Source organism: Cetorhinus maximus, chromosome 4 (genome assembly GCF_964194155.1).
Source record: "Cetorhinus maximus chromosome 4, sCetMax3.hap1.1, whole genome shotgun sequence".
Lineage (NCBI taxonomy): Eukaryota > Metazoa > Chordata > Chondrichthyes > Lamniformes > Cetorhinidae > Cetorhinus > Cetorhinus maximus.
Genome location: NC_135882.1, coordinates 67839331 through 67867296, shown reverse-complemented (window position 1 = coordinate 67867296; position 27966 = coordinate 67839331). Strand labels below are relative to the sequence as shown.

The following is a 27966-nucleotide window of genomic DNA, read 5'->3' as shown; positions in this document are numbered from 1 at the left end:
GTCTCTCAAGGAAGACAGTTAACTATATCTGTCAGACAATTGGGCCTGAGATCTCCGCAAACTGTGTCGATGGACACCCCATGCTAGTGGCTCTAAAGGTCACAGCTGCCCTCAACTTCTATGCCTGTGGCTCCTTGCAGGGCTCGGTGGGTGATCTTTGCGATGTCTCCCAATCAGCTGTCCAAACTTGTGTCAAGCAGGTTACAGATGCTCTGTTCAGACGTGCATTGACGTTCATCCACTTCCATTGGGACCAGGCAAGCCAGTCACAGAGAGCCAGAGGCTACGCGGCCATTGCTGGCTTCCCCCGCATCCAGAGTGCTATAGACTGTACACATGTGGCCATCAAGGCGCCAGCAGGTGAGCCCAGTGCCTTCATCAACAGGAAGGGCTTCCACTCCATGAACGTGCAGATAGTGTGTGACCACAGGATGCTGATTCTGCAAGAGTCTCTGCAAGGTACCCAGGCAGCTCCCATGATGCCTACATCATCAGACACTCCCAGGTGCCGGTGCTCTTCAGTGCTCTGGCTTGGCTGGATGGTTGGCTGGTGGGTGATAAGGGCTATCCTCTCAGAAGGTGGCTCATGATGCCTCTCTGCCATCCAAGAACAGAAGCTAAGCAGCGGTACAATAGGAGCCACGCCTCCATAAGGGCTGTGGTGGAGAGAACCACTGGTCTTCTCAAGATGCGCTTCCGATGCCTGGACCGCTCAGGGGGCGCACTCCAGTACCCCCCAGATCATGTCTCGGTGATAGTGGTTACATGCTGCGCTCTCCACAATCTTGCACTGGAAAGGGGGGGGACAGAGTGGATGATGAAGACATTGACACAGTGGCTGCAGCTGCACACGATGAGTCCAGCAGTGAGTCCGAGGATGAGCTCGCACAGGGAAATGCTGAGGGGGTAGACGCTGACCCGGGCATACTGCAGGGAGGCAGGGACACCCAGGAGGCCTTAATCCAACGAACCTTCAGCTAGCACACCACAGATGGTCCACCAGGACAAGCCTGGGCTGTCGGCTTGACACTCAACACCTATGTGCAAAATCTGCCAGGTTAACCACAGTAACTAAGGATCTTGTTAATAAAGCTGAATGTCCAACAAAGCACTCATCACAGTTTTGGAAACCAAACAGATGCAGAAGAAAAGGGGCACCCTCAGCCATGGTCACATGTCTGAATTTAATGTGTCAAACAAAGCAGCTTATTATAAAAAAAAGACAATAGTGTTACAAATCAAATAAATTCATAAGGGCCTCATCTCGGGCCAACACAAAAGCACCACTGAAATACCCGTGGTGCTCAAAAGGTGCCTTATGCGTTTGTTTACAGGTGCTATGTCTTGGTGCTGCCCCATCGCTCAGAGTGTCACCTGAGACAGCCTGCTGACTCTGCTGTCCTGTTGGCCTCGATGATCTTGGCGGTCGTCCTCAGGCCCGTGGAGCCTGTGCTGGCCCCGCCTGGGAGGGAGCTGCCAACTCCACAGCTGGCATCTCCCTAATCGATGCAGCCTTACCGGATGATACGGTCACTGGGAGAGGGGCGGAGGAGCTGCCACCCTCAGTCAGAGCGCCCTGAGAGGAGCCCGCAGAGACGACATGCAGCTGCTGCGCTGACGTGAGATCGCTTCAGACCTCCCTGCTCACCGTGGATGGATGGGCACCAAGTTAGGAGACTTGACGCCCACGTCATCTCCCACACAGGCACTGACCATCTGAGGTCAATGCCGATGTGAGGGCTTGCTAGCCAGAGCGCATCCCCAGGAAGCCCTGACGGGTCTCCTGGAGTAGGTTCTCCATGAGAGTCACCACTGTCTCCATGGAGGACGCAAAGAGCTCGGGCATGTGGCTCATTGCTTCGGCGAGCGTCCGCGTAGACTCCTCTACCACGGAGACCCAAGCCAAGCATAGCCTCATGTATCTCCCCCAGATGCTCCCTCACACCCAGCCACATTTCCTGCACCTGCTGCGTCGCAGACGACTCCAGAGGCACATCATCAGGCACCGACTGAGCATGTGCCTCGTCCCCTGCAGTCCTCTGACTGCTGGAGCCATGGGCACTCTCTGTCTCTGCCAGCTCCTCCAGCGACTGTGAAGTGCCCTCACCGCTGTGCCTCGGGACACTAGCCGTTGTTTGAATTCCCATCCAGGTGCTAGAATCTGCGCTGGTGCCTGCCTGGCAGAAACGGTGTGACACTGGTGAGACTTCAGGCCCCTCAGGTGAGAGAGGGGGCCTCTGCTGCTCCTGGCCCTGCTCCAATGATGCTGAAAGGAAGAACAAGGACAGTGGATCACTTAGCGTGGAGACAATGACAAATTCCATCCATGTCCCCCGGATCATTATGCGCTCATCCTTCCATAACCAATGGTCATCATGTTGCAAAATTAAATCATTTAACATTCAGCAGTGCTATGGCTGTTGGAAGGACAATGCTGACCTCATTGTTGGGCATAAATATCTGGCCGTGGCACCCTAGCCTCATTGACACTAATGGACCTGGGTGCATGGTGCCTCTCCAGATCCAGGGCCTCCTGCTTGAAACAGCTTAGAATGGAAATCTGTGCCTGGCCGCCGCCAGTCCTCGTACGCTCTGCCGCATTATGAGCATTCCTCTCCTGAAAATGAGAGAAGAGCATTGATTAATGCAAATTGCACATGGACTCTGTTCGCGCACGGCCCACTCCAACCAGAGTGGGACATATCAGGGCTCCAGTGCCTCCTCATCCTGCTGCTGCCGAGCACTCACACAAAGATGCTAGGCCTATTCCCCACACCCCCCCACCCCCCCAACCCCCCTTGGCCACATGCTGCCTACATCACATTAGGCACCACACGGTATATCCTTCCATAGCAAGGAGGCGCAAGCATGTGGAACACAGCAGATGGTTCGTTGCCATGCCACCTTGAAGCTCCCCTCCCACCATCTCATCACCCTGACTAGGACATGTCCTGGAGTTCTAACACAGTGCCTAGGTGCAGCTCCAAGTTGCCCCTACACCAGTCATGTGGGACTCAGTGTAACACATGCTGTGGGGGAAAAACACATCTCCTCATCACCCTCTCAGGCTAACCTCAGCGTGTGCAGTACCTGCTTGCCCACCCAGCAATGCCGTCAATGATTCAATTCCGTCACGACACTCGGACTTGGGGTAGGGGGCACAGCAGGGGGCAAGCCAACCTGCTGGTTTAAATGCCCAGTGCCAACATGGTACTCACCCTGCCGGAGCACAACAATTCATTGAAGCACTTGCGACACTGGATCCAGGTGCGCCGCACCACATCGCAGGAGCTCACCACCTCCGCCACCTCCTCCCAGGCACATTTCATCATGTCGGGGGCCTCCTCCTCCCATCCTGGGGGACCAGCACTTCCCGCCATGCTGCCACCTCCTCGAGGAGGGCAGCAAGGCAGTCATCTGAAAAATGTGGGACACACTGGCCCTCCAGCCTGTCCTGTCCCGCTGCCCTACCCTCCGGACTGACCTGCTTACCAGAATCCCTCTGCTGTGGCCTTGCACTTGCCATTGTGAGCAACCTAGAAAAGGCTGCCAGGCCTTCATTTAAACAGGCTACCGGGTCGCCATTGGACCAGGCGGTCTGTGCATGCCCGCCGCCGCCCGCCCACTCCCACTATCCTCGGGAGTTAAGAAATACACTGGGCGGGCCTTAATTGGCCCGCATGCGTAAAATGGCGGCGCGGACCCGATCACGGGCGGCGATTGGGTCCGCGCCTGCCCGTGCCCGCTCCCGCTCCACCTCCTGGAAGCTGGAAAATTTCCCAACTCGTGCTACCCACCTCGTGAGCAAAAATCCTTCCTGATGTGTCTGTTTTTGATATCGAAAGAGTATACCATAAGAAGCAGATTTAAACTTTAGCTTTCTAATGTGTTAATTTTTGCCTTGTCAAAACTAACTCCTGAATCACCTGAATTTCCATCCCTAATATATAGAATGCAGGGTTATGGTCTAAACCAACTAATCTTTTCTGATATAAGAACAAAATACTGCGGAAGCTGGAAATCAGAAATAAAGACAGTGTGTGTTGGAAATACTCAGCAGGTCTGGTAGCATCCGTGGAGGGAGAAACAAAGTTAACATTTCAGGTTGATGTCCTTTCTTCAGAACTGGGGTTAATCCATTCAGATTCCTCCTTTCTTGACCTAAGGTGAATACTGCAATCAGTTAATTCATTGTGGATTATTAGAAAAAGCAACAATATGGTAAAGAAAATAATTTTCTCATAAGAAGGGAGAAAAAGAAAAAAGAGCTTTAATATCGTAAAATAAGCAAACTAGTATAATTGTCATGCCTCTTTTCACTTTTCCCCCCCGCTGGATATTCTACCATCCTAATTCCCTATTCCAGCTCTTTAGTACTCCTCCACCCTTGCCACCCTCCCAGACTTCACTCCCTCTTAGATAAGCCAAAGCTTTCCTCTGTGTATCTGTCAGCATTCTCCAAAAATCTTAACAAGGCATTCAGTGGTAGCTCATTACAAGCAGCAACCCCAATTGCCTTCTCCTGTTCTCTTGCTCAATTTCCCACCCAGGGTGTCTGCTGAGATCGAATCTTCCCAATCTTCTTCCCATCCAACTTGCCCCTCTCAATGCTGACCCTGTGGACTTTGCCAGTGGATCAGCTCTCACCACCCCTCTGCATATCTCACTCCAGCACGTCCATTCACTTGCGAACAAGGCCCTTGCTGTCCATTAACTTATTGTGGGGATGATTGCATTAACATATTGGCCTTAAGGGGGACCTGGTTGAGGGGTGTTGACACCTTCCCCTTTAAAGAAGCCTCCCTGCCTTGCTATCCCTTCCCCCACTCACCCCGGCTCTTATCTGTCTGAGCACTGAACAACTTCTCATTCTTGGTGATTTCAACCTCCACCTCGACTCATTGTATTCTTTTGCCTCTGAGTTCACTGACCACGGATCTTTCCTAAATCTTTCCCTCCATGAAAACTCCACAACCCAAATTCACGGCTACCCCCTGACCTTGCCATCTCAAGTGGTTTCCCTGCTCCCATTGTATCAATCAAAGAAAAGGCAATCTCTGATCACATTTTTGTGTCACTCTGCACTCATATTGCTCTTCCACACTCCAACCCTACTTCGCCTGTATCAGGCCCTGGAAAAAGTTTTTCTTCTAATTAATTTACAACTGCACTTTCAAAATCCCAACTGTCTAGCATTTGGCTCTCTGTTTGCCGCAACATTTCTGTAGCTACTGGTTTGCTCAATCATACCTGCACCTCCACCTTTGATGCCCTAGTCCCCAATAACACCAGTTAACATCATGTTTGAATCTGTCCAATCAGTTGCCCAGCTCTGCCACAGTAATGAAACAGCTCTTATCAAAGTCATGTTATGTGACTGTGACAAAGGTAAACTATCCCACCTCATCTGTCTCGACATGCCTGCAGCCTCTGACATGGTTGGCCACATCATCTTCTTCCAAAGCTGTGCCATTATCATTCAACTAGTGAGAATTGCACTCGTCTCATTTCATTCTTATCTATCTACAGATATTTGACCCTAGGGTGAGCTTCCGACCATATATGCGCAGCATCATTAAGGCAGCTTATTTCCATCTCCATAACGTTGCCTACTTCACCCCTGCCTTGGCTAATCTGCTGCTGAAACCCTCATCCATGACTTCATTACCTCTAGACTTGACTATTCGAACACAAACATGGCTGGCCTCCAAATCCTGCCCACTGTAACCATGAAATCATCCAAAACTCTGCTGCCCATGTTCTTACTCCTACCGAGTCCCGTTTATCTTCACCTCGTGCTTGCTGACCTACATTGGCTCCCAGTCAAGTAACACCCTGATTTTAAACTTCTCATCCTTGTTTTCAGATCCTTCAATGACCTCACCCCTCCCTATGCCTGTAATCTCCTCCAGCTCCCTCATCCTCCAAAATATTTGCACTCATCTAATTCTGGTCTTTTGAGCATTCCTGATTTTAATTGCTCCATCATTAGTGGCCACGCCTTCAGCTGCGTAGGCTCAAACTCTGGAATTCACTCCCTAAACTTCTCCAGCCCTATACCTCTCTCTCTTCCTTTAGGATGCTGCCTAAAGCCTATCTCTTTAACCAAATATTTGGCTATCTGCTCTAATGTCACGTAATAAGGTTTTGTGTCTAATTATGCTTTAAAACACCCTGTGATGCACTTTGGGATGTTTATTATGTTAAATATATGTTGTGATTTTATTGCATGCAAAAATAGGTTAATTTTTCTCCAAATCTATGTGGCATTGATCTAATAGATTATTTAAAGGAATAGACACACTTGAAGCATTCCATTTTACCTAAATTGTATGATACAAATTGATATTAATGAGTCACACTAGATTGCAAAAGCAAGTTAACATCAAAAGTTAGAGCCAGGGCCAGTTCCACTGAATGAATTTATATGAATTAAAAAGGCAATTGAAGAAATTGCAAACAATGAGTTATCAACTTAAAAACCTCTATTGGAACTAATTGCACTTTCAATTCTTACTGTATATTCCAACACTTAAAAAGTTGTCAAAGTGTCCAACTGGAATACTGGACAATGTAATAGTTTATAGTATATTATCCTGCCAGCCAGTTGTTTGTCAAAGACAGATAATATCAGTCAACTAGCTGGCTTTGGGTCAGGTCTAAATCGCTGGACCTGAAGGCAAGGTACCAGCACCAAGTTAAGTGCTTGGGAAGAGAGGGGTTGAGGGAGGAAAATCAGTATGGGCAGAATTTTACATCCCACGGGTAGGTTTGCGCCCGACCCGATCAGGCGTAAAATAGCATGTGATGTCGTCGGGGGAGTGTCCCATGTGATATTTCAGTCGGTGGGTGCATACACGAGTGGGCAGCATGCCTGCCAACAAAGAGACCTATTAAGGCCGTTAAAGTATTAATTAACAGTGATTTTTCATTGCTCGTTCAACCTTACGGTCGACAGGCAGGCAAATCGGCTGGGCGGCCTTTGCATTTTTGAGGAAACCTCATCCACGGGCGGGATGAGGTTTCTGACATTTTTTTTTTAAATTAAAATGTTTTGACATAATTTTTATTGGGAAGAATTTTTCGTCCTGTGGGCGGTCGCGTGTCGACCTGAACAGGAGTGAAATAGTGCGTGATTACGTCGGGCAAGCACCCTAACATCATCACGCACTCTCGCAATATTTCGCTCGGCAGCGCACGTGCCGACAGTTAAGAGGCTTATTAAGGCCATTAATCAATTAATTAAATTGAATTTTTTGCTGCTCATTCAACCATTCGGTTGGCATGCGGGCAAATAGGCCAGGCGGCCTTTGCATTTTTAACAAAACCTCATCCACGGGTGGGATGAGGTTTCGGACAGTAAATAAAAAACCAATAAAAATTTTTAAAACTCATTTTCCACATGTCCCGTTTATGTGACAGAGTCACATGTGGGGACATGATTTCCTTATTTTTTTAATTCTTTACTTGTCAATTTAAAAATCTTCAGCTCCCTGAGGCAGCTTTGTGCCTTCAGGGAGCTTTCACTGAGTGCACTCCCACATGTGCCCACACTTCAGCCCTTGTGCTCCCCCCCCCCCCCCCCCCCCCCCCCCACCACCATACACACACCGGCAGGCCTGAGGTTATCAGCGCACGTTTCACCTTGGCTGGCCGTTACCAGCCAGCATGAGATCGCGGCTGGGGCCCGACTGGGACGGCGGACCGTTGTTTCGCTCACCCGCCATGCCCCCCCAATGAGGGGAAAATCCTCCCCATTATGTATATGTTCAAGTGAGTGAGTCCTATGTGGGGACATTTTTTTCAGAATTTTCAAAATCTTTATTTTTGTTTTTAAAATTCTTCAGCTCCCTGAGGCAGCTCTCTGCCTTTAGGGAGCTTTCATTGCATGGTCCCCCCCACCTGTGCAGACTTCAGTGCTCGCCCTCCTCCCGTCCCCACCCCGGCAGCGCTGAGCCTATTGGCGCACGTTTCACACTGGCTGGCCGTTAATTGGCCAGCCAGTCTGAAATCGTGATCGATCGCGGGCGGTGGACCGTTTCCCAGCCGCTCCCAAGCCCGCTTGCCACGCCCGCCCAACGACCTAAAGAGCCTGCCCTATGTTTTGAAGGTGGGAAAGGAAAGTAGGCCAGGGCATTAGTGGCCCAGATATTATTTGTGATGGCTGGAGGTACAGATCACTGATAGCAAAGGGGAATCTTGCAAAAGTGGTGCGCCTTGATGAGACGTACTTATATAAGTGACTGCACACATTATTAAATCTGAAATATTTTTAAAATTTAGAAAACAGGCTCTCATCTATGTCTTAAAGTTGAAAACTTGGGGGTGAGAGGAATAGTGGGCAAGAAGAAATGGGTGAGGAAAGAGCACTAGATTAAGTTGAGGAAAGAGGAATGGATGGATTTCTCCCATATCGCCTGCGGCAGGTTTCATGGTGGGCGGGAGCGGAGAATCCAGCAGCAGGCAGAAAGTTGCTAACCCTTCGTTGTAAAAATAGGTTGCAATTCTCCCAATGGTGTGTTTATGGGGGGTCGGTTATCACAATTGACTTGTGGCACGAATGCTATTTGCATTCATTAACATGTCATGAATGCTTATTGAAACAGCTGCTCACCAGAATCTTGCCAAATCTGTTTGAAAAAGGGTGGCGTGCACAAGTCGGACCTCAGTTCACTCGTAACTTTGAGGTGAGTTACATAGCCTACAAGCCATAGCGCTATGTTGGCCTTGTTGCAATGAACGCCACCCTGCTGGGGCTCTGGGCTGGTCTGCTCTTTGCCTACATTGTCCCGAGGAACACCACTTTCAGAAACTCGCATTTCAACTGGGGGTGGGGGTTGATGAACACAAAGGGGAAGGCTGTGGAATGGCAGTCAGGGGGAAGGACAAACACAAGAGGGGCCTTTCTGGGATCGCCCTTGTTGCCGCAGGAGTTGCTTTTTTATTCATTCATGTGGGTATCGCTGGCTAGGCCAGCATTTATTGCATTTTTAAGAGTAAACCACATCGCTGTGGGTCTGGAGTAGGCCAGGCAGATTCCCTTCCCTGAAGGGTATTAGTAAACCAGATGGGTTTTTACAACGATCGGCAGATGGTTTCATCAGACTTTTAACTCCAGATTTTAGTTGGATTCAAATTTCACCATCTGACATGGTGGGATTCGAAACCAGGTCCCCAGAGGATTACCCTGGGTATCTCTGGAATGCCAGCCCAGTAACTACCACTATACCACCACCACCTCCCCCTGTGAGCAGGAGTCTGCTTAGAAAGAAAGGAGGAAGACCTCCTTGCGATGAAAGCCACTGAAAGCCAATGGCTTCTTTAGCACAGTTAAAGGGCTACTCTTAACTCTGGCTTCATATCACAGTTGCTGCATCTCAAGCGTAACACATAGGAATGTAGAATTTGGGAATGCAGGCAACAATGAAGGAGGCACAGCTGTATCATATATGACATTCCTTCAATGAAGACCTGTCACATGTTCACCAGAATTCATACTCCAAATGGGCCAAAGGGCATCCACTCATTGACCATGAGCAACTGAATGGTCATTAATATGCCACATCAGAGATTGGAGCACAGAGCTAGGTTGGGTCACTCATCTCACTGAAACCTTAGCATCCCACGCAGGGCTCTAGATGTTGCATATCTGAGATGCCTTCTTGGTCATCTGATGTGTGTGCTAGTGTCTCAGGGACAAGGTGGCATTAGCCACCATACAAGTAGGGCAAGAAAAACTATGGACCCTTACAGTCCCCAAACATGTCATCTTTTGAGCTTCGCTTTCTTGTCCCTTGAATCATTAATGTCTTCAATGTTTCCTTTCAGAGAGAAGGCAAAAGCATATATGGATCCAGGGCGCAATGCTGACTTTGTCAGGGTCTCATTGCAAAGGGGGAGGCTAAGCGGAGCTAGACCATGAACAGGAGGAGAGACCCAGACAATTGGGGCAACTCACCCGACCTACTGTTTATCGTAGGAGAGACTCCTATTTACAAATGAGCGAGAGGCATTGCCGTGCCTATCTGCACGTGTCCCGAGCTCTGGTACATCATATATGCCACATTCTTCGTGAAGATCTGACGCCACGAGGAGTTGGAGGGTATCCCCTGCCAGTGGCTTTGAACGTGATTGCAGCACTCAATTTCTTGGCCTCTGGTTCTTTCCAAGGGTCAACAGGTGACCTGTATAGCATCTCTCAGTCTGCAACACATCAATGCATAAAGGAGGTCACAGATGCCCTGTACAGGAAGGCCCATGATTATGTCAGGTTTGCTCTGGACGAAGGTAGCCAGGCTGCAAGATTCACTGGCATCGCTGCCATCTCAGGCTTCCCAAGAGTACAGGGTGCAATAGGCTGCATCCATGTGGCTTTATGGGCTCTTTGGCAGCAGGCCTAATGTTTATAAACCACAAGGGCTATGATTCCATCAACGTACAACTGGTGTGTGATCACCAGAAGCACATACTGCATGTTTGTGAACGGTCACCTGGGAGTTGTCATGACTCCTACATCCTGCGTCACTCCCAGGTGCCTGAGATTTTTGAGGAGCCATTATGTCTGCAGGGATGGCTGTTTGGGGATAAGGGCACCCACTGAAATTCTGGCTATGACACCAGTGCATCACCCTCAGAGCCGTTCTGAGGAGCGGTACAGCACTGCTCACAGCTGCACACGCTCCCTTATAGAACAGACCATAGGGCTTCTGAAGACATGCTTCAGATGCTTGGACCGCTCAGGTGGCTCACTACAATACACTCCCAACAGGATTTCCCGCATCATCGCAGTGTGTTGCACCCTTCACAATCTGACAATGCAAAGAGGTGAACCCCTGCCAGATGATGAACTGGAGGAGGATGAAAGCTCATCAGAGGATGAAGATCCGGAAGCCGGAACCTCAGGAGGCTGCTGAGGGTCAGTATGAGCACGATCACACCATGGAGGAAGGAAGACGTGGAAGATGTGCCCATGATGCGTTAACTGCTGACAGGTTCCAGGAAGGGTAAAGTGAGGGAATATGGAAACATCTCTCCTAGCCCTCAATGTCATTTTCCTTCAACTCAGGGGATGTCCACCCACTTGCAGCGAGAATGATTCCTGCATTCACACTTGTGCCATCTGACCTCATGAATCGCCAAGCCATGATCTTTGCTTTGGTCCGTGGGTGAGTGAGCTCACTCTGGGAACTGAGAGTTCACTTCGGAACAAGAGCGATGCAAGAGAAGACTTGAAGCCTTCGACACCATCTAATAATGCCAACACTGCTGCGACTGAGATGTGGACTTGCCTAGGGATCCTCTCGTGCACGTCTTTTCTTCGCCGCTACCAATGAGGAGACACAAATGCTGCAAGAATATCAATGCTTATGAGCTACCCTCACTCAATGGTGTTCCTTGAGGAAGAAGGGTTAGAAATGCTTACATCACACATTTCCAATAAAGATTTAAACACATCTCCCTGACATCACACAAGGGTGCAAAGACCAGGTCAACTGAGGTTGACATCACAGGAATATGAATCTCACAGTGGGACACTATCACTGTGTGGGAGGAAGGTTAAACCTTGAAATATGAGGATCACAACGTCTTCAGTTGACAGGAACATTCACATAACCATCGAAAGTATTAACATAAAAGGGGATCCTAATGTCTTCTATAAGCATGTAAATAATATAAGGATGGTAAAAGAAAGAGGAGGGCCAATTAGAGACAAAAAGGGGACTTGCTTGTGGAGGCTGGAGAAATGGCGGAGGTGTTGAATGAGTACTTTGTATATGTCTTTACAAAGGAAGAAGATGCTACCCAGGCCAAGATGAGAGCAGAGGTAACTGGTACACTAGAAGGACTTACAATTGATAGGAAGGAGGTGTTGGAAAGGCTATCTTTACTTAAAAAAGATAGAGAATTACAAATGTTACACCCCTGTTCAAAAAGGGGTGCAAGGATAAAGCTGGCAACTACAGACCAGTCAGTTTGACCTCAGTGGTAGGAAAACTTCTGGAAACTATAGTACAGGATAAAATTAATAGTCACTTAGACAAGTGCACGATAATTAGGGAAAGCCAGCACGGATTCATTAAGGGAAAATCATGTTTAACTAACTTGGAGTTTTTTTGAAGAGGTAAAAGAGAAGGTTGATAAGGGAACCACTTTTGAGAGAGTTGGGATAAGGCGGGCATTTTCAGGATGGCACCTGTGACTAGTGGAGTGCCACAGGGATCAGTTATTTACAATATATACTAATGACTTAGATGAGGGAAGTGAATGCACTATCGCCAAATTTGTGGATGACACAAAAATAGATGGGAAGGCAAGTGGTGAGGATGACAGAAAGAGTCTACAGAGGGATATAGACAGGTTAAGTGAGTGGGCAAAAACTTAGCAGATGGAATATGATGTGGGAAAATGTGAGGTTATGCATTTTGGCAGGAAGAATAGAGGAGCTGAATATTATTTAAACGGAGAAAGACTACAGAAAGCTACAGCACAGAGGGATTTGGAAATCCTCATACATGAATCCCTAAAAGTTAACATACAAGTTCAGCCGGTAATAGGGACAGCAAATGAAATGTTGGCCTTTATTTCAAAGGAAATGGAATATAAAAATAGGGAAGCCTTGCTAAAACTATACAAGGCACTAGTTAGGCCACACCTAGAATACTGTGAACAGTTTTGGTTCCCTTATCTAAGGAAAGATACACTGGCATTGGAGGCAGTCTAGAGAAGGTTCACTAGGTTGATCCCGGTATGGAGGGATTTTCTTACACGGAGAGATTGAGTAGGTTGGGCATGTACTCATTGGAGTTTAGAAGAATGAGAGGCGACATTATTGAAACATAAGATTCTTCGGGAGCTTGACAGGGTAGATGCTGAGAGGTTGTTTCCTCTTGTGGGAGAGTCTAGGGCCAGAGGGTATAATCTCAGAGTAAGGGGTCACCCATTTAAGAGGGAGATGAGGAGGAATTTCTTCTTTTAGAGGGTAGTGAACCTGTGGAATTCTTTACCACAGAGGGCTGTAGAGGCTGGGTTGTTATGTATATTCAAGGCTGAGATAGACAGATTTTTGATCAGGAAGGGAATCAAGGGTTATGGGGATAAGGCAGGAAAGTAGGGTTGAGGATTATCAAATCAGCCATGATCTCATTGAATGGTGGAGCAGAATCGATGGGCCGAATGGCCTACTTTTGCACCTATGTCTTATGGTCTTTTGTGGTGTATATGGATTTTCAAAGGCATTTGATACAGTGCCACACAACTGAGTTAGTGAGCAAAATTCTAGGTCATGGAATAAAGGGGAAAGTAGGCACCTGGATAAGAAATTGGCTGAGTGACAGGAAACAGAGAATAGTGATAAATGGTTATTTTTCAGATTGGAGGAATTTTTGTCAGTGTTGGCACCCTTGCTGTCCCTGATATATATTAATGACCTAGACTGTGGTGTGCAGTGCATGGTTTCAAAATTTGTGGATGATACAAAGATTAGAAGAGTTGTCAACTGTGATGGGGATAGTCTTGAACTTCAAAAGGACATAGACATGTTAGTGGATTGGGCAGACAAATGACAGATGAAGTTCAATGCAGAGAAGTGTGAGGTGATTCATTTTGGCAGGAAAAATATGGTGAGACAGTACAAAATAAAGGGAGAGCCTCTAAAGGAGGTGCAGGAACAGAAAGACCTCGGTGTACATATACATAGATCGATGAAGATGGCAAGGCATGTTGAGAGACCAATTAACAAAGCATATAGTATCTTAGGCTTTATTAATAGGGGCATTGAGTACAAGAGTAAGGAGGTCATGTTGAACTTATATAAGACACTGGTTAGGCCTCACCTAGAGTACTGTGTCCAGTTCTGGGTGCCATACTTGAGGAAGGATGTGAAGGTGTTGGAGAAAGTACAGAGGAGAATTATGCCAGGGATGAAGAACTGTAACTATGAGGATAGATTAGAGAGGTTGGGGCTCTTTTCTCTGGAGAAAGGAAGGCTGGGAGGAGACTTGATAGAGGTAGTCAAGATCCTGAGAGGTATGGACAGGGTAAATAGTGAGAACCTGTCCCCACTCAAGAGAACATCAAGAACTAGAGGGCACAGATTCAAAATATTTGGCAAAAAGAGGAAATGTGATGTGAGAAAAATATTTTTAAAACAAACTTCCTGAAAGGGTGGTGGAAGCAAGTTTGATCAAGGTATTCAAAAGGGAATTGGATTGCTACCGGAAAAGAACGAATGTGCAAAGTTACTGGGATAAGGCAGGGGAGGTGGGACTAGGTGGAATACTCCTTCAGAGAGCCAGTGTAGACTTGATGAGCCAAATGGCTTCCTTCTGCACAGTAATGGTACTGTGATACCGTGATATTTTCACGTCTATCACACCCATGACCCAAAAGTGACATCAATTTTTAACTCTTGCTATCTCTAGCACTGCGCCTGGGTGCAGCCCCGGCATCCACAGCGGAGGTGGAGGCAGCCTGCCAACTGCTGCGTCCTGATGTCTGTGATGACCTTGGCGGACGTCCCCTGGTGGTCTGAGGCCTGGAGAGCCCTGGCCTGACAAGGGTCACTTGCTCAGGGGCAGAAGTGCTCTCGGTGGCCTAAGAAGTGGGAATGGATGGGGTCACAGGCAGAGGGAGCTGTGAGTAGCTGCACACCCTTGGAGTGTCCTGAGAGGAGGCCCCCAGGATGTCTGGCTGACATTCATCCTCGCTGTGGGTGCCTGAGGGTCCTGCCCTGACTCCTGCAAGCGATCTTGCACCTTTGCACCTTGCGGGGGGGGGTGTCTAGGTGCCTCATCCCCATGTCGCCTACACCCTGATGGTGCCCAATAGGGTGTGTGGCCATGGAGCGCAGGGCCAAGCGCAAATCCGGCAAGACCTGCTGGAGCAAGGTCACTGTGTTGATCGCCAACCTTCCCATGGTGACATTGAGGCGCTCGCATGTCAGAGCCACGATATCAGACAGACCACGGACCGGCTCCTCCATTGTTCGCTCTTGTCTGCTGAGTGAGTCGAATCTCTGCCTGATGTTCACCGCATGTAACATCTTCAGCATTGAGTTCATGGCTGCTTGCAGAGGCTCATGATCTGACTTGGACTGAGCAGGTGGTTGGTCTCCAGCAGCCCTCTGAGTGCCAGAGACCTGGGCTGTCCCTGCCTCTGACTGCTACGGGAACGTGTCAGTGAAGTGTTTCCCAGAAGGTGAGCCCGAGCCTAATCTACAGCTGTGCCCCACTGACGTGTGTGTCTCTGAGCTGGTGGAGGGTGCATGTGAGTGCCATGATGGTTCTTCCGGAGCTTCCTCTTTGGAGGCTCACACTGGTGTTGGGCTGTCTTGGGGGCCTCGATCTGCTGCTGCCTAGAAAATAGAAGATAGAGTTTCAGTTAATGAGCATGAACTTGATAAGACTGCATGTGACTCAGGTGAATGTCAGGGTTTGACAAAGTGATCGAGCTGTGATCCGTACTAGGTTGGTGGGAGAGGCTGATCTCCCCCTCCCCACAGGAGCAATCCTTGTCCTCTCCCACCATTTCGGCTGCAGCCTCCTCAAACTCAGTGAGGGCAATGATGTCGGCCATCCCTTCACCGGCCTTCGATCTCTCGCGCCTGTTGTGCACCTGCTTGGCTGGATGAAGAAGAAAGGCATGTGATGAGAAAGGATGGAGCAGAGGTTGGGTGAGATGCATGTTCACTGTGTGGGGTGAGCCCTCCCCAGAAAGGCCAGAGGATGGAGTGTGAGCATCATGACAGATGGGACGGTGCTGATGTGAAAGTCTCAGTGAGAGAATGAGTGTTGATATGTGTCACCCGCTAATGGTTGCATCAGATCCCTGAAGAGAATAGCCATTTGAGTACCTGATGCCATGAAGAGAGTTTGATGTTGGAGGGAGTTGAAGGTTGACTTACCCTAAAGGGGCGGATGAGATCACTCATCCTCTTCCTGCACTTGGTGGCATTTTGGGCATGGTTGCCAGCCATGCTGACTTGCTTCATGATGGCCTTCCAGGCCGGAGAGGTGAGGCTGCTGCACTTCCTACAGCCATTCCTGGGATAGAGTATGTCCCTTTGCTCCTGCACCTCTCTGATCAAGGCCTGGAGGTCCTGGTGGTCTGGAGAGAGTCAGATTGCGTGTTGGACTGACCTTTAAATATGGTGCCCAGGCTTTCGAACCCACCAGCACAAATCAACTCCCGACCTTGCCAGGTGATTTGGACCGATATGCGCCTTCGCATAATTAATGAGGCTCCAAGCGCAGAATCGGGTGCAAGTTCCTGTCATTCTGGCCAGCGGGGTTAGTGCTGCCAAAAATGCCCGCCACCGCACTTAGCCTCATTTATTGAAAATTCTGCCCATTGAAAACACAGGGTATGGGTGGGGAAAAAGGAAAGTGGTAAGGAGAAAAGAATAGGGGGGATGTAATGTCAGTCGGATTTAATTTGTGGAAATAACTGGAAAGGGAGAGGGATGGACAGAAGATGTTTTCTCTGTTGTAACTTAACTTCTGCATCTTAATTTATTATGTTATACTGTCAGAATCTTTTCTACACAGGTTTAAGGTTTACTATTATTGTTTGAGAGCCTTGATACAAAACTTTTCCAGACTGTATGGCTCTTGACTGTCTGGGCGGGACTTTCAACTTCAGCAAGGGCATAAAACTGGTGGTATCAGATCTGCCACCTGTTGTGCATTCAGCTTGATTTTCCTTTCTTGGCCTATGTAGGAAGAAAAGATTCAAGTTCTGGAACATTGAGGCAAGTGGTAGATTAATCAAATAAATACACCAAAAAGTAACCTTCACCTGATACAAAATGGCACCAATGTCCTTACAAATCTGTAAGAGTAAATTGAGTGGAGATGGATTTAAACAGCTTGTACAGACATGATAGGATGAATAGCCTTCTTGCATGCTACAAGCACCTATGTAGTAATTGATACCATTCTTCTAATTGTGCTCATGCTTTCATAGAACCTTGCAGTCCCCATCACAAAATCTAACCACACTTGGCTACAGTATTTTTGTTTGTGTCTGAAATGTTTATTTTTGTTAATTACCCAGACAAATCGAAGAGGAGCTAAGAAGTGAGCTGAATATGAAAAGACAGCAGCAGCAACAGAATTTCCAGGAAATCATGAAGCATCAACATGATAATCAGAAGACAGAGTTGGAACTGACCATTGCTCAAGATCAGGTCCAAACTCTGCAGCAACAGGTACAAAATTGTCAAATGTTTGCATTCCAAAGAAACCAAATCCATACAAGTAAAGATTCTTTAGACCTAACCTGCATGGGGGGAGAAACAGAGTTAACATTTTCAGTCCAATTGACTCTTCTTTAGAACTTTTTATTGTAATATAGGTTTCTTGATTAAGACATTTTTTTTCTGTTGCTATCCAGGAACTATAAAAATTCAGAGCAGTAAATTGATTTAACCAATTAAAGGAGAGGTTATTAGGAATTATATCAAACCTATAATAAGCGAAATAAATGATAAGCCATAAAATTTATAGGCCAGTTAGTTTGCTTTGATTGTGGGTAAATTTCTGAATTCCATAATAGGGATGAAATGAGTAAACACTTAGAACGGCATGGACTAAGCAGTGCAGCCAGCATGGTACTGTGAAGGGCAACTTGCACTTGACTAATGGGAGCTTGGTGATCTTGGCTTAAGTGCTCAGACAGACCCAATTGGGACCTTCACCACTCATCCCGCCAAGGGTCACTGGAAGGGAGAAGTCCTTTAATGTGGCTGTAAATGGAACATGCCCAGGCCATCTGGGCTGCATCTGTGACACCTCACATTGTAAAAATACTGGGAAGTAGGACAAAGATTGTCCAGTAGAGGATTTACCCATTCACAACCCCATCCTCCCCCATTGCCCACCACCGCTCCCCCCACCCACCCCCACTGCAACCCTGAAAGAAGAGCACTGTCCTAGCAGCTCCAAGAACCTTTTCAATTTAAAAAAAATGTAATTTTGAGAGGGCCAGGTATTGACCGCAGCAAGATTCCCAACTGGTACCCTTTTGCAGAGGCACATCTAGTTTGAGTATGCATTACGTTACTTTGAAGCCCTCGAGTACAGGAACTTGCAACATAATGGATCTGCATCATCCTTATAAGGATGTCCATGTTTGGGACAGGCAGAGAGTTAGTGGGTAGAGTTGGTCTTGGGCACCGGCATAAAATGGGAGTTAGCGAATCAGAACACCTCTTTAATCTCTATCCAGTTTTTGTCCCCATTGAAGTGAATAATATAGTAATTGGGAGTTATGTAAAAGGGATGCTGAATCATTATTGCCCATTTTGTGCTATCCAATTTTCTTTCATGGTATTGAAGGGAAGGAAATGGAATCACAATGGCACAAGAGCAAAGAGTACAGATTAACTGAATGTTTTGGTTCTCCAGGATTTGGTAGTGGAGTGTCATGATCAGCGCTATGACTATTTTAGTCTCCTTTTTTTCCAAATAATTTGAAATTGGCTATAAGGAAGTTATATCAAGGTTTGCTGATGATACAAAATTTGAAGAATGACAAATTGAGGAAGAATACAAGAGATTTCAGGTTATAGGAGGCAGGTTGGCAGAGTGGGAAGATAGGTGGCAGATACATGATGTGTAATATTACATTTTGGAAATTTTGTAGTGAAATGAATTGTACTGTAAATTTCTCTTAACTTTATAGAAGAGGTGTGTGGCTATAGATAAATCTTCAAAGTGTAGAGAGTGCAGATTGAACAGAAAATAAAAAGGCAAATAGAATTCTGGGTTTTATGCATGGGGCATTGAATATCAATGCCAGAGGTGATGTTTAATTTGCACAAATCATGGTTAAGATATAGTTGCAGTATAACATGTAATTCTGCAGCCCACCCCCATACTATAGAAAGGATATTAAAACTATAGAATGAGTGCAATGAAAATTCACGACAATTATAACAGAAATGAAAATTATAGTTATATGGTTCTAAAATTAATTTTGGCTCTTTGGAATAGTGAAGATCAAAGGTGGATTATTACGGAGGTGGAAATAGGTGATCTCAGTGATGGTGCCGATATGTGGTCAAATATGACACCAAGGTTGCAAACAGTCTAGTTTAGTCTCAGACAGTTGCCAGGGTGAGGGATTCAGTTGGTAGCAAACAAAATCATAATGCATTATACAGAAAACTACAGTTTATGGATTTAAAAGATTCTGCAACTGTCCATTTATTAGTAACCACCTTGGGCATAATTCTTGCTCAGTATTTGCACTATTTCTCCTTAGCCATCAATTTTCCCAAAACAAGGAGGGGATTTTTATGGAGCCAGCGAGAACAGAAAGCATGATGTGCGGGGTGACTTAATTAGGCAGGATGTGAAACCTGGATTTCCCGATGGCAGGCTAAGATGCAGAAATGAAGCGGTGTGTTTGCGGCATGTCAAGCCTCACGCAGCCTGTGGCAGATTCACACTTGTAACTTATTTGCATGCCATGAATACTTATTAATATAAAACTTTTAAAAATTATGTCCTACTTTCATTCTTAAGATAAAGTCAGCGCTGCACTAGAATTTCATAGCACCCGGTTCATATTTGTTTCAAGGTGGCGTGCACCTGTCGTAGGCTTAGTGCAGTTGTGTGTAAGGTCAGCAGTTTTCCTTGTTGAACTCTATGGCACAAGGGAAGGGAGTGGGAGAATGGCAATTTACATGGAGGCTCAGTGGTGAAAGGATATGTGGTGTGGGGTCAAGGGCATGGAGAGTGGAAGAGGGATCCAAGGAAGTACAGAGGATGGGATCAGAGGCATGGAGGAGTGAAGTGGGGGGAGGGTTGGTGGGGACAGTCAGCCAAGGTAAGAAAATAAGGGTCCTAAAGGGTGGTGTCAGTGCTGTCCACATGTGCATCCATCTCAGAGTGTTGGCTGACAGAGACCTTACAGGGCTTTGAGTTCACCTGCAGCATTTGAATTATCCCTGCTGAGTGTGATCTTGAACAATGTCCTTTACAATGCATAGAAGGGAAGGCAAGTTGAGCCTGCAAGATCAGCCATGTCCCACACAGTGGTGAGTACAACATTGGGCACTAACATGAATATTCAATAAAGAATGAACAAGAAAACACACATTGTTTCTTCCACAATAAAGGTAATGTAACTATCAGTGGATGCCAACCATGAGATGTGCCAGGACATTTAGCTCTCTCACTAAGGTAGTCTCAACAAATAACGATGATGCACACATGAATAAAGTGAAACCAATGTAATGTGTAGTATTTACAAGTGAAATTTAATTTTGAAAAATTCTCATGCCATCTTTGTACTCTCAAGTCTTATGTTAATGGCAATGATTTGGGCAAGAAAGTTTTGGCCATGATGCAAGTTTGACCAGGAGGCTCTTTTAAAGCCACCTTTAGCTGCAGCAAGTCAGCTGATGGCATGATTCATTACTGAAAAGCGCCCCCCTCTGCGTGATCACATGTATCTCCCACACTCATCATCGGAATTTTAAATTTTAATTGTAATCGCTTGGGAAATGGGAAAAAGCAAGAGGACAGATGTGGCACACTCTTCCAGTTATGCTGTAACAAACACACTGTCAACAAAATCCACTGCCTCCCAAGTTTTATATTGCTCTATACTTTCATTTTATTGCTTATGACAGATACCAGTATGTTTGACTCTATTCTGATTGTCTTAAAGTCAGTTTCTCTCTCAAATATGTATCAATGACCTGACAGTTCCATAGATTTTATCCACTTGATGATTTAAAAAATTGCCCAATCTACCAAGCCACATTAACCATTTCCTCTCTTGTCAAGTAACTGAGCATGTCTGAAACCCATACTTCAGTTCAAATCCACCATGCATTTCTGCATGCTAGTTGCTTTAGATGTAACATCTCATTTGCACACACATATCAGTATTCTAAAATCATGCTACACATGCCATCGGATACAAGCCATTCTTGGGCTTTCAAGAGGCGTCTGCCTGGAGACTTTTACTTGTCTCCCATGCATGATCTCAATGTTTAATGTATTGACCAGGCTATTAAATGCAGTTTTCTTAAAAGGCTCACAGGCAACAACACAAACATCTTCAACAGAAAGCTATCAATAGCTACTCTGAACCACACTTTCTTTTCTTGCACTAGAACAGGGTTGTCCAACCTTTTCATATGAGGGGACCACATTTCAAAGTGTTTCTCACTGAAGGGGCAATGAGCAAATTTTGGTAAGATAAAGTTTGGCACAACATTAAACATGAATTTCATTTAAAAAAAAACGGAGGTATGAAAGAAAACAACTTGCTGAGCAAAAAAACTGGGTAGAATTTTACGTCCCACGGGTGGACGGCACCTGACCTGATCAGATGTAAAATAGCTCACTCGCGCGATATTTCGGCTGGTGGGCGCGCATGAGAACCGACAGCACACCTGCTGACAATTAAGAGGCCTATTAAGGCCATTAAAGTATTAATTAACAGCGATTTTTCACTGCTCATCCAACCTTAAAGTTGCCGGACAGGCGAATCGGCCAGGCGGCTTTCGCATTTTTCAGGAAACCTCATCCAAGGGTGGGGTGAGGTTTTCGTAATTAAATTTAAAAAATAAAAATGTTTGTGCAGAATTTTTATAATGCATATGTTTAGGTGAGTGAGTCCGATGTGTGGACGTTTTTTCTGCATTTATAAATCTTTTCGATGGTTTTTTCTTCAGCTCCCTGAGGCAGCTCTCTGCCTTCAGGGAGCTTTCACTGCGCTCTCCCTCGCGCCAGCACTGACTTCAGCGCTCGCCCTCCTCCCACCCCAGCCCTGGCAGTGCTATGCCTTTCAGCACATGTTTCACGCTGGCTGACTGTTAATTGGCCAGCCAGCGTGAAATCGTGGTCGGAGGCCGATCGCGGGCAGCAGGCCGTTTCCCGGCTGCTCCCGGGCCCGCCCACCTTGACCGCCCGAAGACCTCAAAATGCAGCCCAATGAGTAATAAATACAGATAAGTAATAAAGTGTCATAGGGTGAGTATGTGTGTGTCTGGCTCACTCCCAGTCTCAGGGTGCTCACTCGCTCACCCTCACCCATTGTGAGTGTGGATGATGGGTATGTGTGGGTGAGGGTGAATAAGAACCCTGATATTGGGAGTGAGCCAAACTTATGGACACACTTTGCTCCCTGCATACACACTCCCCTCACACTCTCTATCCCCCTCCCCCTTACTCTCTGTCTCTCTCTCTCTCTCTCTCATCTCAACCCCAACTCTCACTCTCTACCCCCCCACATGCTCTACCCACTTCTCACATGCTCTACCCCCCTCACCTGCTCTACTCCCCTCACATGCTCTACCCCCCTTACATGCTCTATCCCTCTCTCACACACTCTACCCCCCTCACACTTTATGCCCCCACACACTCTGTACCCCCTCTCACTCTCCCTTCTTCCTCACACACTCTCACCCCCTCCTCACACTCTCTTTCCCCCTCGGCACACTCTCTCTCCCGCTCCTTACACTCTCACTGTCTCCCTCCTTACACTCTTTCACCTCCTCCTCCCCACACTCTATTACCTCCCCACAAACCTTTTCACCCCCCCACACCCTCTCACCCCCTCACACTCCTCCTACCCCTCACATCCTCTCTCTCATCTCTCCCCCCAACACGTTCTTCATTCATTCACTTACTCAAATGCCAGTGGGCCTTGTCCCACTCCGCTCTGGGAGCCTGAGCCCCGCTCGAATTTACCTGAGCCCCACACCGCATGCCTCAAGCCCCACTCCACCTCGCCTGGAGTCCACTGTGGACAACTGGGCTCCGCTCCACCTGCACCTCCGCTCCCTGGGCCATGCTCCTGGCTCCTCTGCTCCCTGGGCCATGCTCCCTGCTTCTTCGATCCCTGGCCCATGCTCGCCAGCACCTCCACTCCTTGTGTCATGCTCGCCGGCACCTCTGCTCCCTGGGCCAGGCTCATGGCACCTCCGATCCTTGCGCCATGCTCGCCGGCACCTCTGTTACCTTGGCCACGCTCATGGCACCTCCGCTCCCTGGGCCATGCTCATTGCACCTCCGCTCCTTACGCCACACTCGCCGGCACCTCTGCTCCCTGGGCCACGCTCATGGCACCTCTGCCACCTGGGCCACGCTCAACACCGCCTCTGCTCTCTGGGCCACGCTCGCCTGCACCTCCACTCCCTGGACCATGCTCGCTGGTGCCTCCACTCCCTGGACCATGCTTGCTGGCGCCTCCACTCCCTGGACCATGCTAGCTGGCGCCTCCGCTCCTTGGACCATGCTTGCCGGCACTTCTGCTCCCTGAGCCACACTACCAAGCCCCCAAAATCACCACCGCTGCTATTCGCTGCTCCTCCAATCACAGATTGCTTCTCTCCCACATTTTGCTGCTGAGGAGCCTATCAGCAGCAAACACAGGAGAGGAACGTCCTGTGATTGGAGGAGCAGCTCCATGCAGAATCTTCCATTCAAACTTATTTCTTTGATCAGCATTTTGAAAACTGGCTCCAGCAGCTGCAAAGAGGGGCTTTGTGGGCCACATCCGGCGCACGGGCCTGTAGTAATTATAGATTTGATAACCATTAGGACTGTAGCTTTAAGAATAATCCTGTGTTGTAAGATCACACGACCTGTGTTAACCAATCAGTTAGCAACACAGGGAACCTCGAGCTCAGAGTTCTTCTTTAGTTACAGAGTTTGATGCACCCATGTAGTTGCTGCTGCTGTCTTGTAAATAGAGTTCAGTGTTTCCACCAAAAAAAAGTTGCCTGGAAAATCATCTCCGTAACAACTGGCAATGAGGATAAATCAGATCTGGTGCTGTCCCTCGCCCAGCGATTGTGAGTATCTAGGATAATTAAAGAGAAGGGAATATATACTCATCCGAGATGCCACAGGTTGGCAGAATCGATCCCTTTAAGCCAGCCACAGATGACTAGTCTCAATATATAGAACGTCTTGCATTCTACTTTCAAGCCAACGAAATCATGGGGGAGGAAAAGAGGAGAGCAATGCTCCTGAGTATTTTTGGGAGCAAGTCCTACAGTTTAATTCGAAACTTGATGGCCCCCAGTGCCCCTGATTTGAAGGCCGTCAGTGAATTAGTAGTAGAATAAGTGGCATTTTCAACCAAAGCCCTCAGTCACAATGCAGAGGTTCAGGTTCAATTCACGAAATAGAACCCCAGGGGAGACCATTGCTACGTACGTGGCAAGATTAAAACAACTAATGGAATATTGTGATTCTGGTGAAACCCTGAATGATATGCTCAGGGATCGTGTGATCTATGGCATGCAAGAGGATGCTATTCAGCAAAGATTGCTGGCTGAAGTGGATCTTGATTTTAAGAACACATTAGAAATAGCACTTGTGATGGAAAGCATTGTAAGGGATTCACAAGCGATTCAAGGTGCGGAAAATGGTGCCGTTTTCCAAATTGGGTGGGAGCAGTCAGCCGAAAGTGGTGCCAAAAGCTGGGACTCAGCTGTGAAGCAGGAAACAGCCCCCGCTAACCAAAATTTAGAGGAAACAGCTTAGCAGCAAATTGGAAAACTCATTTTTATCGACATGGAAACAATCGCACTCCAAACGATTGGCAATTTAAAAAGGTGGAGTGTTATTTTTGTCACAAAAGATGGCACATTTTGGAACATTGCAAAGCAAGACTAAAACAGGCTTCCCAGCAACAAACAAAGTCCAATGAAGTATATAGTGTAGAAGAGCCAGAAACAACCAATTGGCATATATTCATTATTCAACATGAAAGTTGGGAAGACAGAGCTAATTACTGTCACATTGCAAATGAATGGTAAACCCTTAAAAATGGAAGTAGACACTGGTGCATCTACCACTATAGTAGTAGGACACATTTTCAGATATTTAAATAAAGGTGCTCAACAATTAAATTTGGAACAAACCTCTGCCAAGTTGAAAATGTACACAGGCAAAGAAATCCAGGTAAAAGGTATCACCAGAATACTTGTTTATTATAAACACTAAACAGCGCAACTACCAGTGATGGTATAAGAAGATAGAGGACCAAGCCTTCTAGGTTGAAATTGGCTGAGGGAAATTAACCTTCATTGGCCAGTGAGATTTCAAAAGGAAGCAGGAAGAGTGCTTAAGTTGGAAAAGGAACAAGGCAAGATACTGCAGAAAGAACCTGGAGAGTCCAAGGACCACAACTGGATGAAAAAGGAGTGTGTAAACAGTCATCAACCTGAAGAAATGAAGACTGTCTTAAACAACAACATGGAAGAACAGGAGAAGAAACACAAGGAGACTCTGCTGAATGACAGGATTCAAGATGAAGCGAGTGAATTTCGTAAAGAAAGGGAAAACCTGTTGAAAGACCTTCACACATTACAAGGATCCCTCAGGTCAATGTTTGTGCCTCTGGCAAATTACGAAGAGAACCAGTAAGAATTTAACGTCACTCTGAACAAACTGAAGAACCAGTTGGCAGAGAATACGCAGTGATGTTCAAGGTTCCAGGAGGAAGCCAACAGATACAAGAAGGAGATGGGAGAGCTGAAAAATCAGCTGAATGAAGCTAAAGAGGCTTCAAAATCAGAAGTCATTGAACTTTCCAAGATGTGAGTACATAATGAAGTCGTGGGTAGCTCAACTACTGAACTAAGACAAATTGAGATTTCACCTGAGAGAAGTCTGGCCGACAGTGAAGTCAAAAAGAAGGCCGAGACTAAACTCTGTGGTAGAAAGAAGACAAAAAGGAAGAAGGTTCCGAAAAGACAATAAAAGGTGGGAATGAAAAAGTTAACACGTGAATCGTTCGAAACTAAACTCGCTTGTTTCCTATTTCACTGCAGAACAACGCCCCCCCCCCCCCCCCCCCCGGCCGCCCCACCACCCCCACACTACGACAGGTGCAACACCTCCAGAATTACTGATGGGGCGCTGTCTACGAACAAGTCTAAACCTGATACTTCCCAACTTGGAGGGGAAGGTGGAGAAAAGTCAGGTGAACCAAAAAGCGACTCAAGATTTGCATTGTCATGAGCGACAATTTGCTGTTGGAGAAGCAGTAAGGAATTTTGGTGGAGGACCGAAGTGGCTACCTGGTAAAGTAAGCTCTGTGACCAGACCATTGTCATACTATGTCAAAGTGGAGGGCCAGATTATCCATAAGCATGTGGATCATTTAAGAAGAAGGGAGCTACCCCAACAAAATGATGTTCCACCTATAACCATTGCTGAACCTGTGGTTTCTGTTGAAGTTGCTCAACCAAGGTTAGACATGCCTGATGTCTCTGTCGGAGTGGACGTCACTGAGCTGCCTAATGAGGTATCTGATGTTAATGCGGTTCCAGAGAATGTGATTCCTGCAAAAGAATCGGAAGTCGTGGAGCTACAACATTCCACACGGATCAGGGAACCACCTAAAAGACTGAACTTTTAATTCCATGACCTGTGTAAACATTGTAATGCCATGAGATAAATATCCTTGTAAATACAAAATGTACAGAAAAGTTAAAGGGGGAGGAATATAGTAATTATAGTGTTGACAAATTTAGGACTGTAGCTTTAAGAATAATCCTGTGTTGTAATATCACATGATCTCTGTTAATCAATCAGTTAGCAACACGGGGAACCTCTAGGACAGAGTTCTTCTTTAGTTATTGAGTTTGATGCCCACGTGTAGTTGCTGCTGCTGTCTTGTAAATAAAGTTCAATGTTTCCACCAAGAAAAGTTGCCTGGAAAATCAACTCTATTACACGGCCGTATGTTGGACAAACATGCACTAGAATGTACATTAATATCTGATTGATAACTTTCAGAGAATCATGCTCAGGTGGTTTTTCAATTTGTCAAAGAAAAAGTAATGATTTCCAAAATTTCAGATCTTAGATTGGTGGTTTTACATGGTTGCTTCGCATTAGGGACAGAAGTGCAAGCAATTAGTTTGGAGGTGACTTTCTTATGTCCTTTCTCAAGCATTCTGGGCAGGATTTTGCCTGGAGGCTTCTGAAACCATCAGGCTCAAATGTGGGTCAGAAGCCTGCACTTTGTGGGAGACAGTCACTCATTATGGCTTTCCCCATGGCTGCCAATTAATGCCCAGAGGATGGGCTCGCCATCCAATTAGGGATGAAGGGCAGGCCCTTGAAGCTGGAGAGCCAATCCAAGTCCGTCCAGCATGAAAGCAGCAGAAATGGAAGGTAAGTATGGGGAAGGCACTTCAAAATGCCAGCTCCGGGTATTTAAACTGCCCATGACCACCTGCAGAGACGTGGTGGTTGACTGGAAAATCCCAGTTAGCCTCCTTAAATTGGCGCTAAGTAGCCGTTAACTAGTTGGATCAACTTCCTGCCACTTGCAGCCCTGCCTTCCCTCTCACCCACCCCCATCCGGCCTCCATGAAATGACCTGGGGCGGGATGGAACCGGGACAGTGGCATGTCAGCCAGTGGTATTATTTTTATCCTCTGATTTCAGCCCCAGCGTGGGGTAAAATTCAAGCCCGAGTCTTCTAAGATAACAAATGACCCTGAATAGCAAAACTTTTAATTCCAATCATCATCATGCAGTGATATTTGACATCTTCAGGTAATTCTTAAATTCCTAAAACTGCTGGATCTTTTGCTACGCCATCATGGAGTGGACACCTATTTAAAAGAAAAGAAAACAGAGGACAACATTTTAATTGAAAAGGGTGGGCGTGTTCAAGTGTGGGCAGGGGTTAAATCCCCCCAAAAGTTTCAACATATTGGAAACCCTACACGATTGCCCTCACTTCTGGCTTTTTCCCTGGCATGCATTCAGAGGTGCAAGGGAAAGCCTTGTGGAGATGTCGGGTCTCGAATTTAAATATGCTAAGAGGCAAAGAATTCAGACTTTAACCCAGCCAGCGCACAGATTTACTGAACTGCTTGAAACTTGCTGGCATCACAAGCTGAGAGCGTAGTGGGAATTCATTGCTCTGTGAAACTCTCTCTGACAAACTGGAAAGCCTTTAATGACTGAAACTACA

At 46.8% G+C, this 27966-nt stretch overlaps 1 protein-coding gene across 4 annotated transcripts in view; it reads left to right on the top strand.

Annotated features, from left to right (window-relative positions):
• LOC144679671 (uncharacterized) overlaps positions 1–27966 on the top strand; it is a 665324-nt gene that overhangs the window by 449420 nt on the left and 187938 nt on the right. For all 4 annotated transcript variants that reach the window (XM_078540272.1, XM_078540271.1, XM_078540274.1 and 1 more), the window contains one exon: positions 17053–17206. In XM_078540272.1, coding sequence (XP_078396398.1) covers positions 17053–17206 — 154 coding nt within the window. The remainder of the gene's footprint in view (positions 1–17052; positions 17207–27966) is intronic.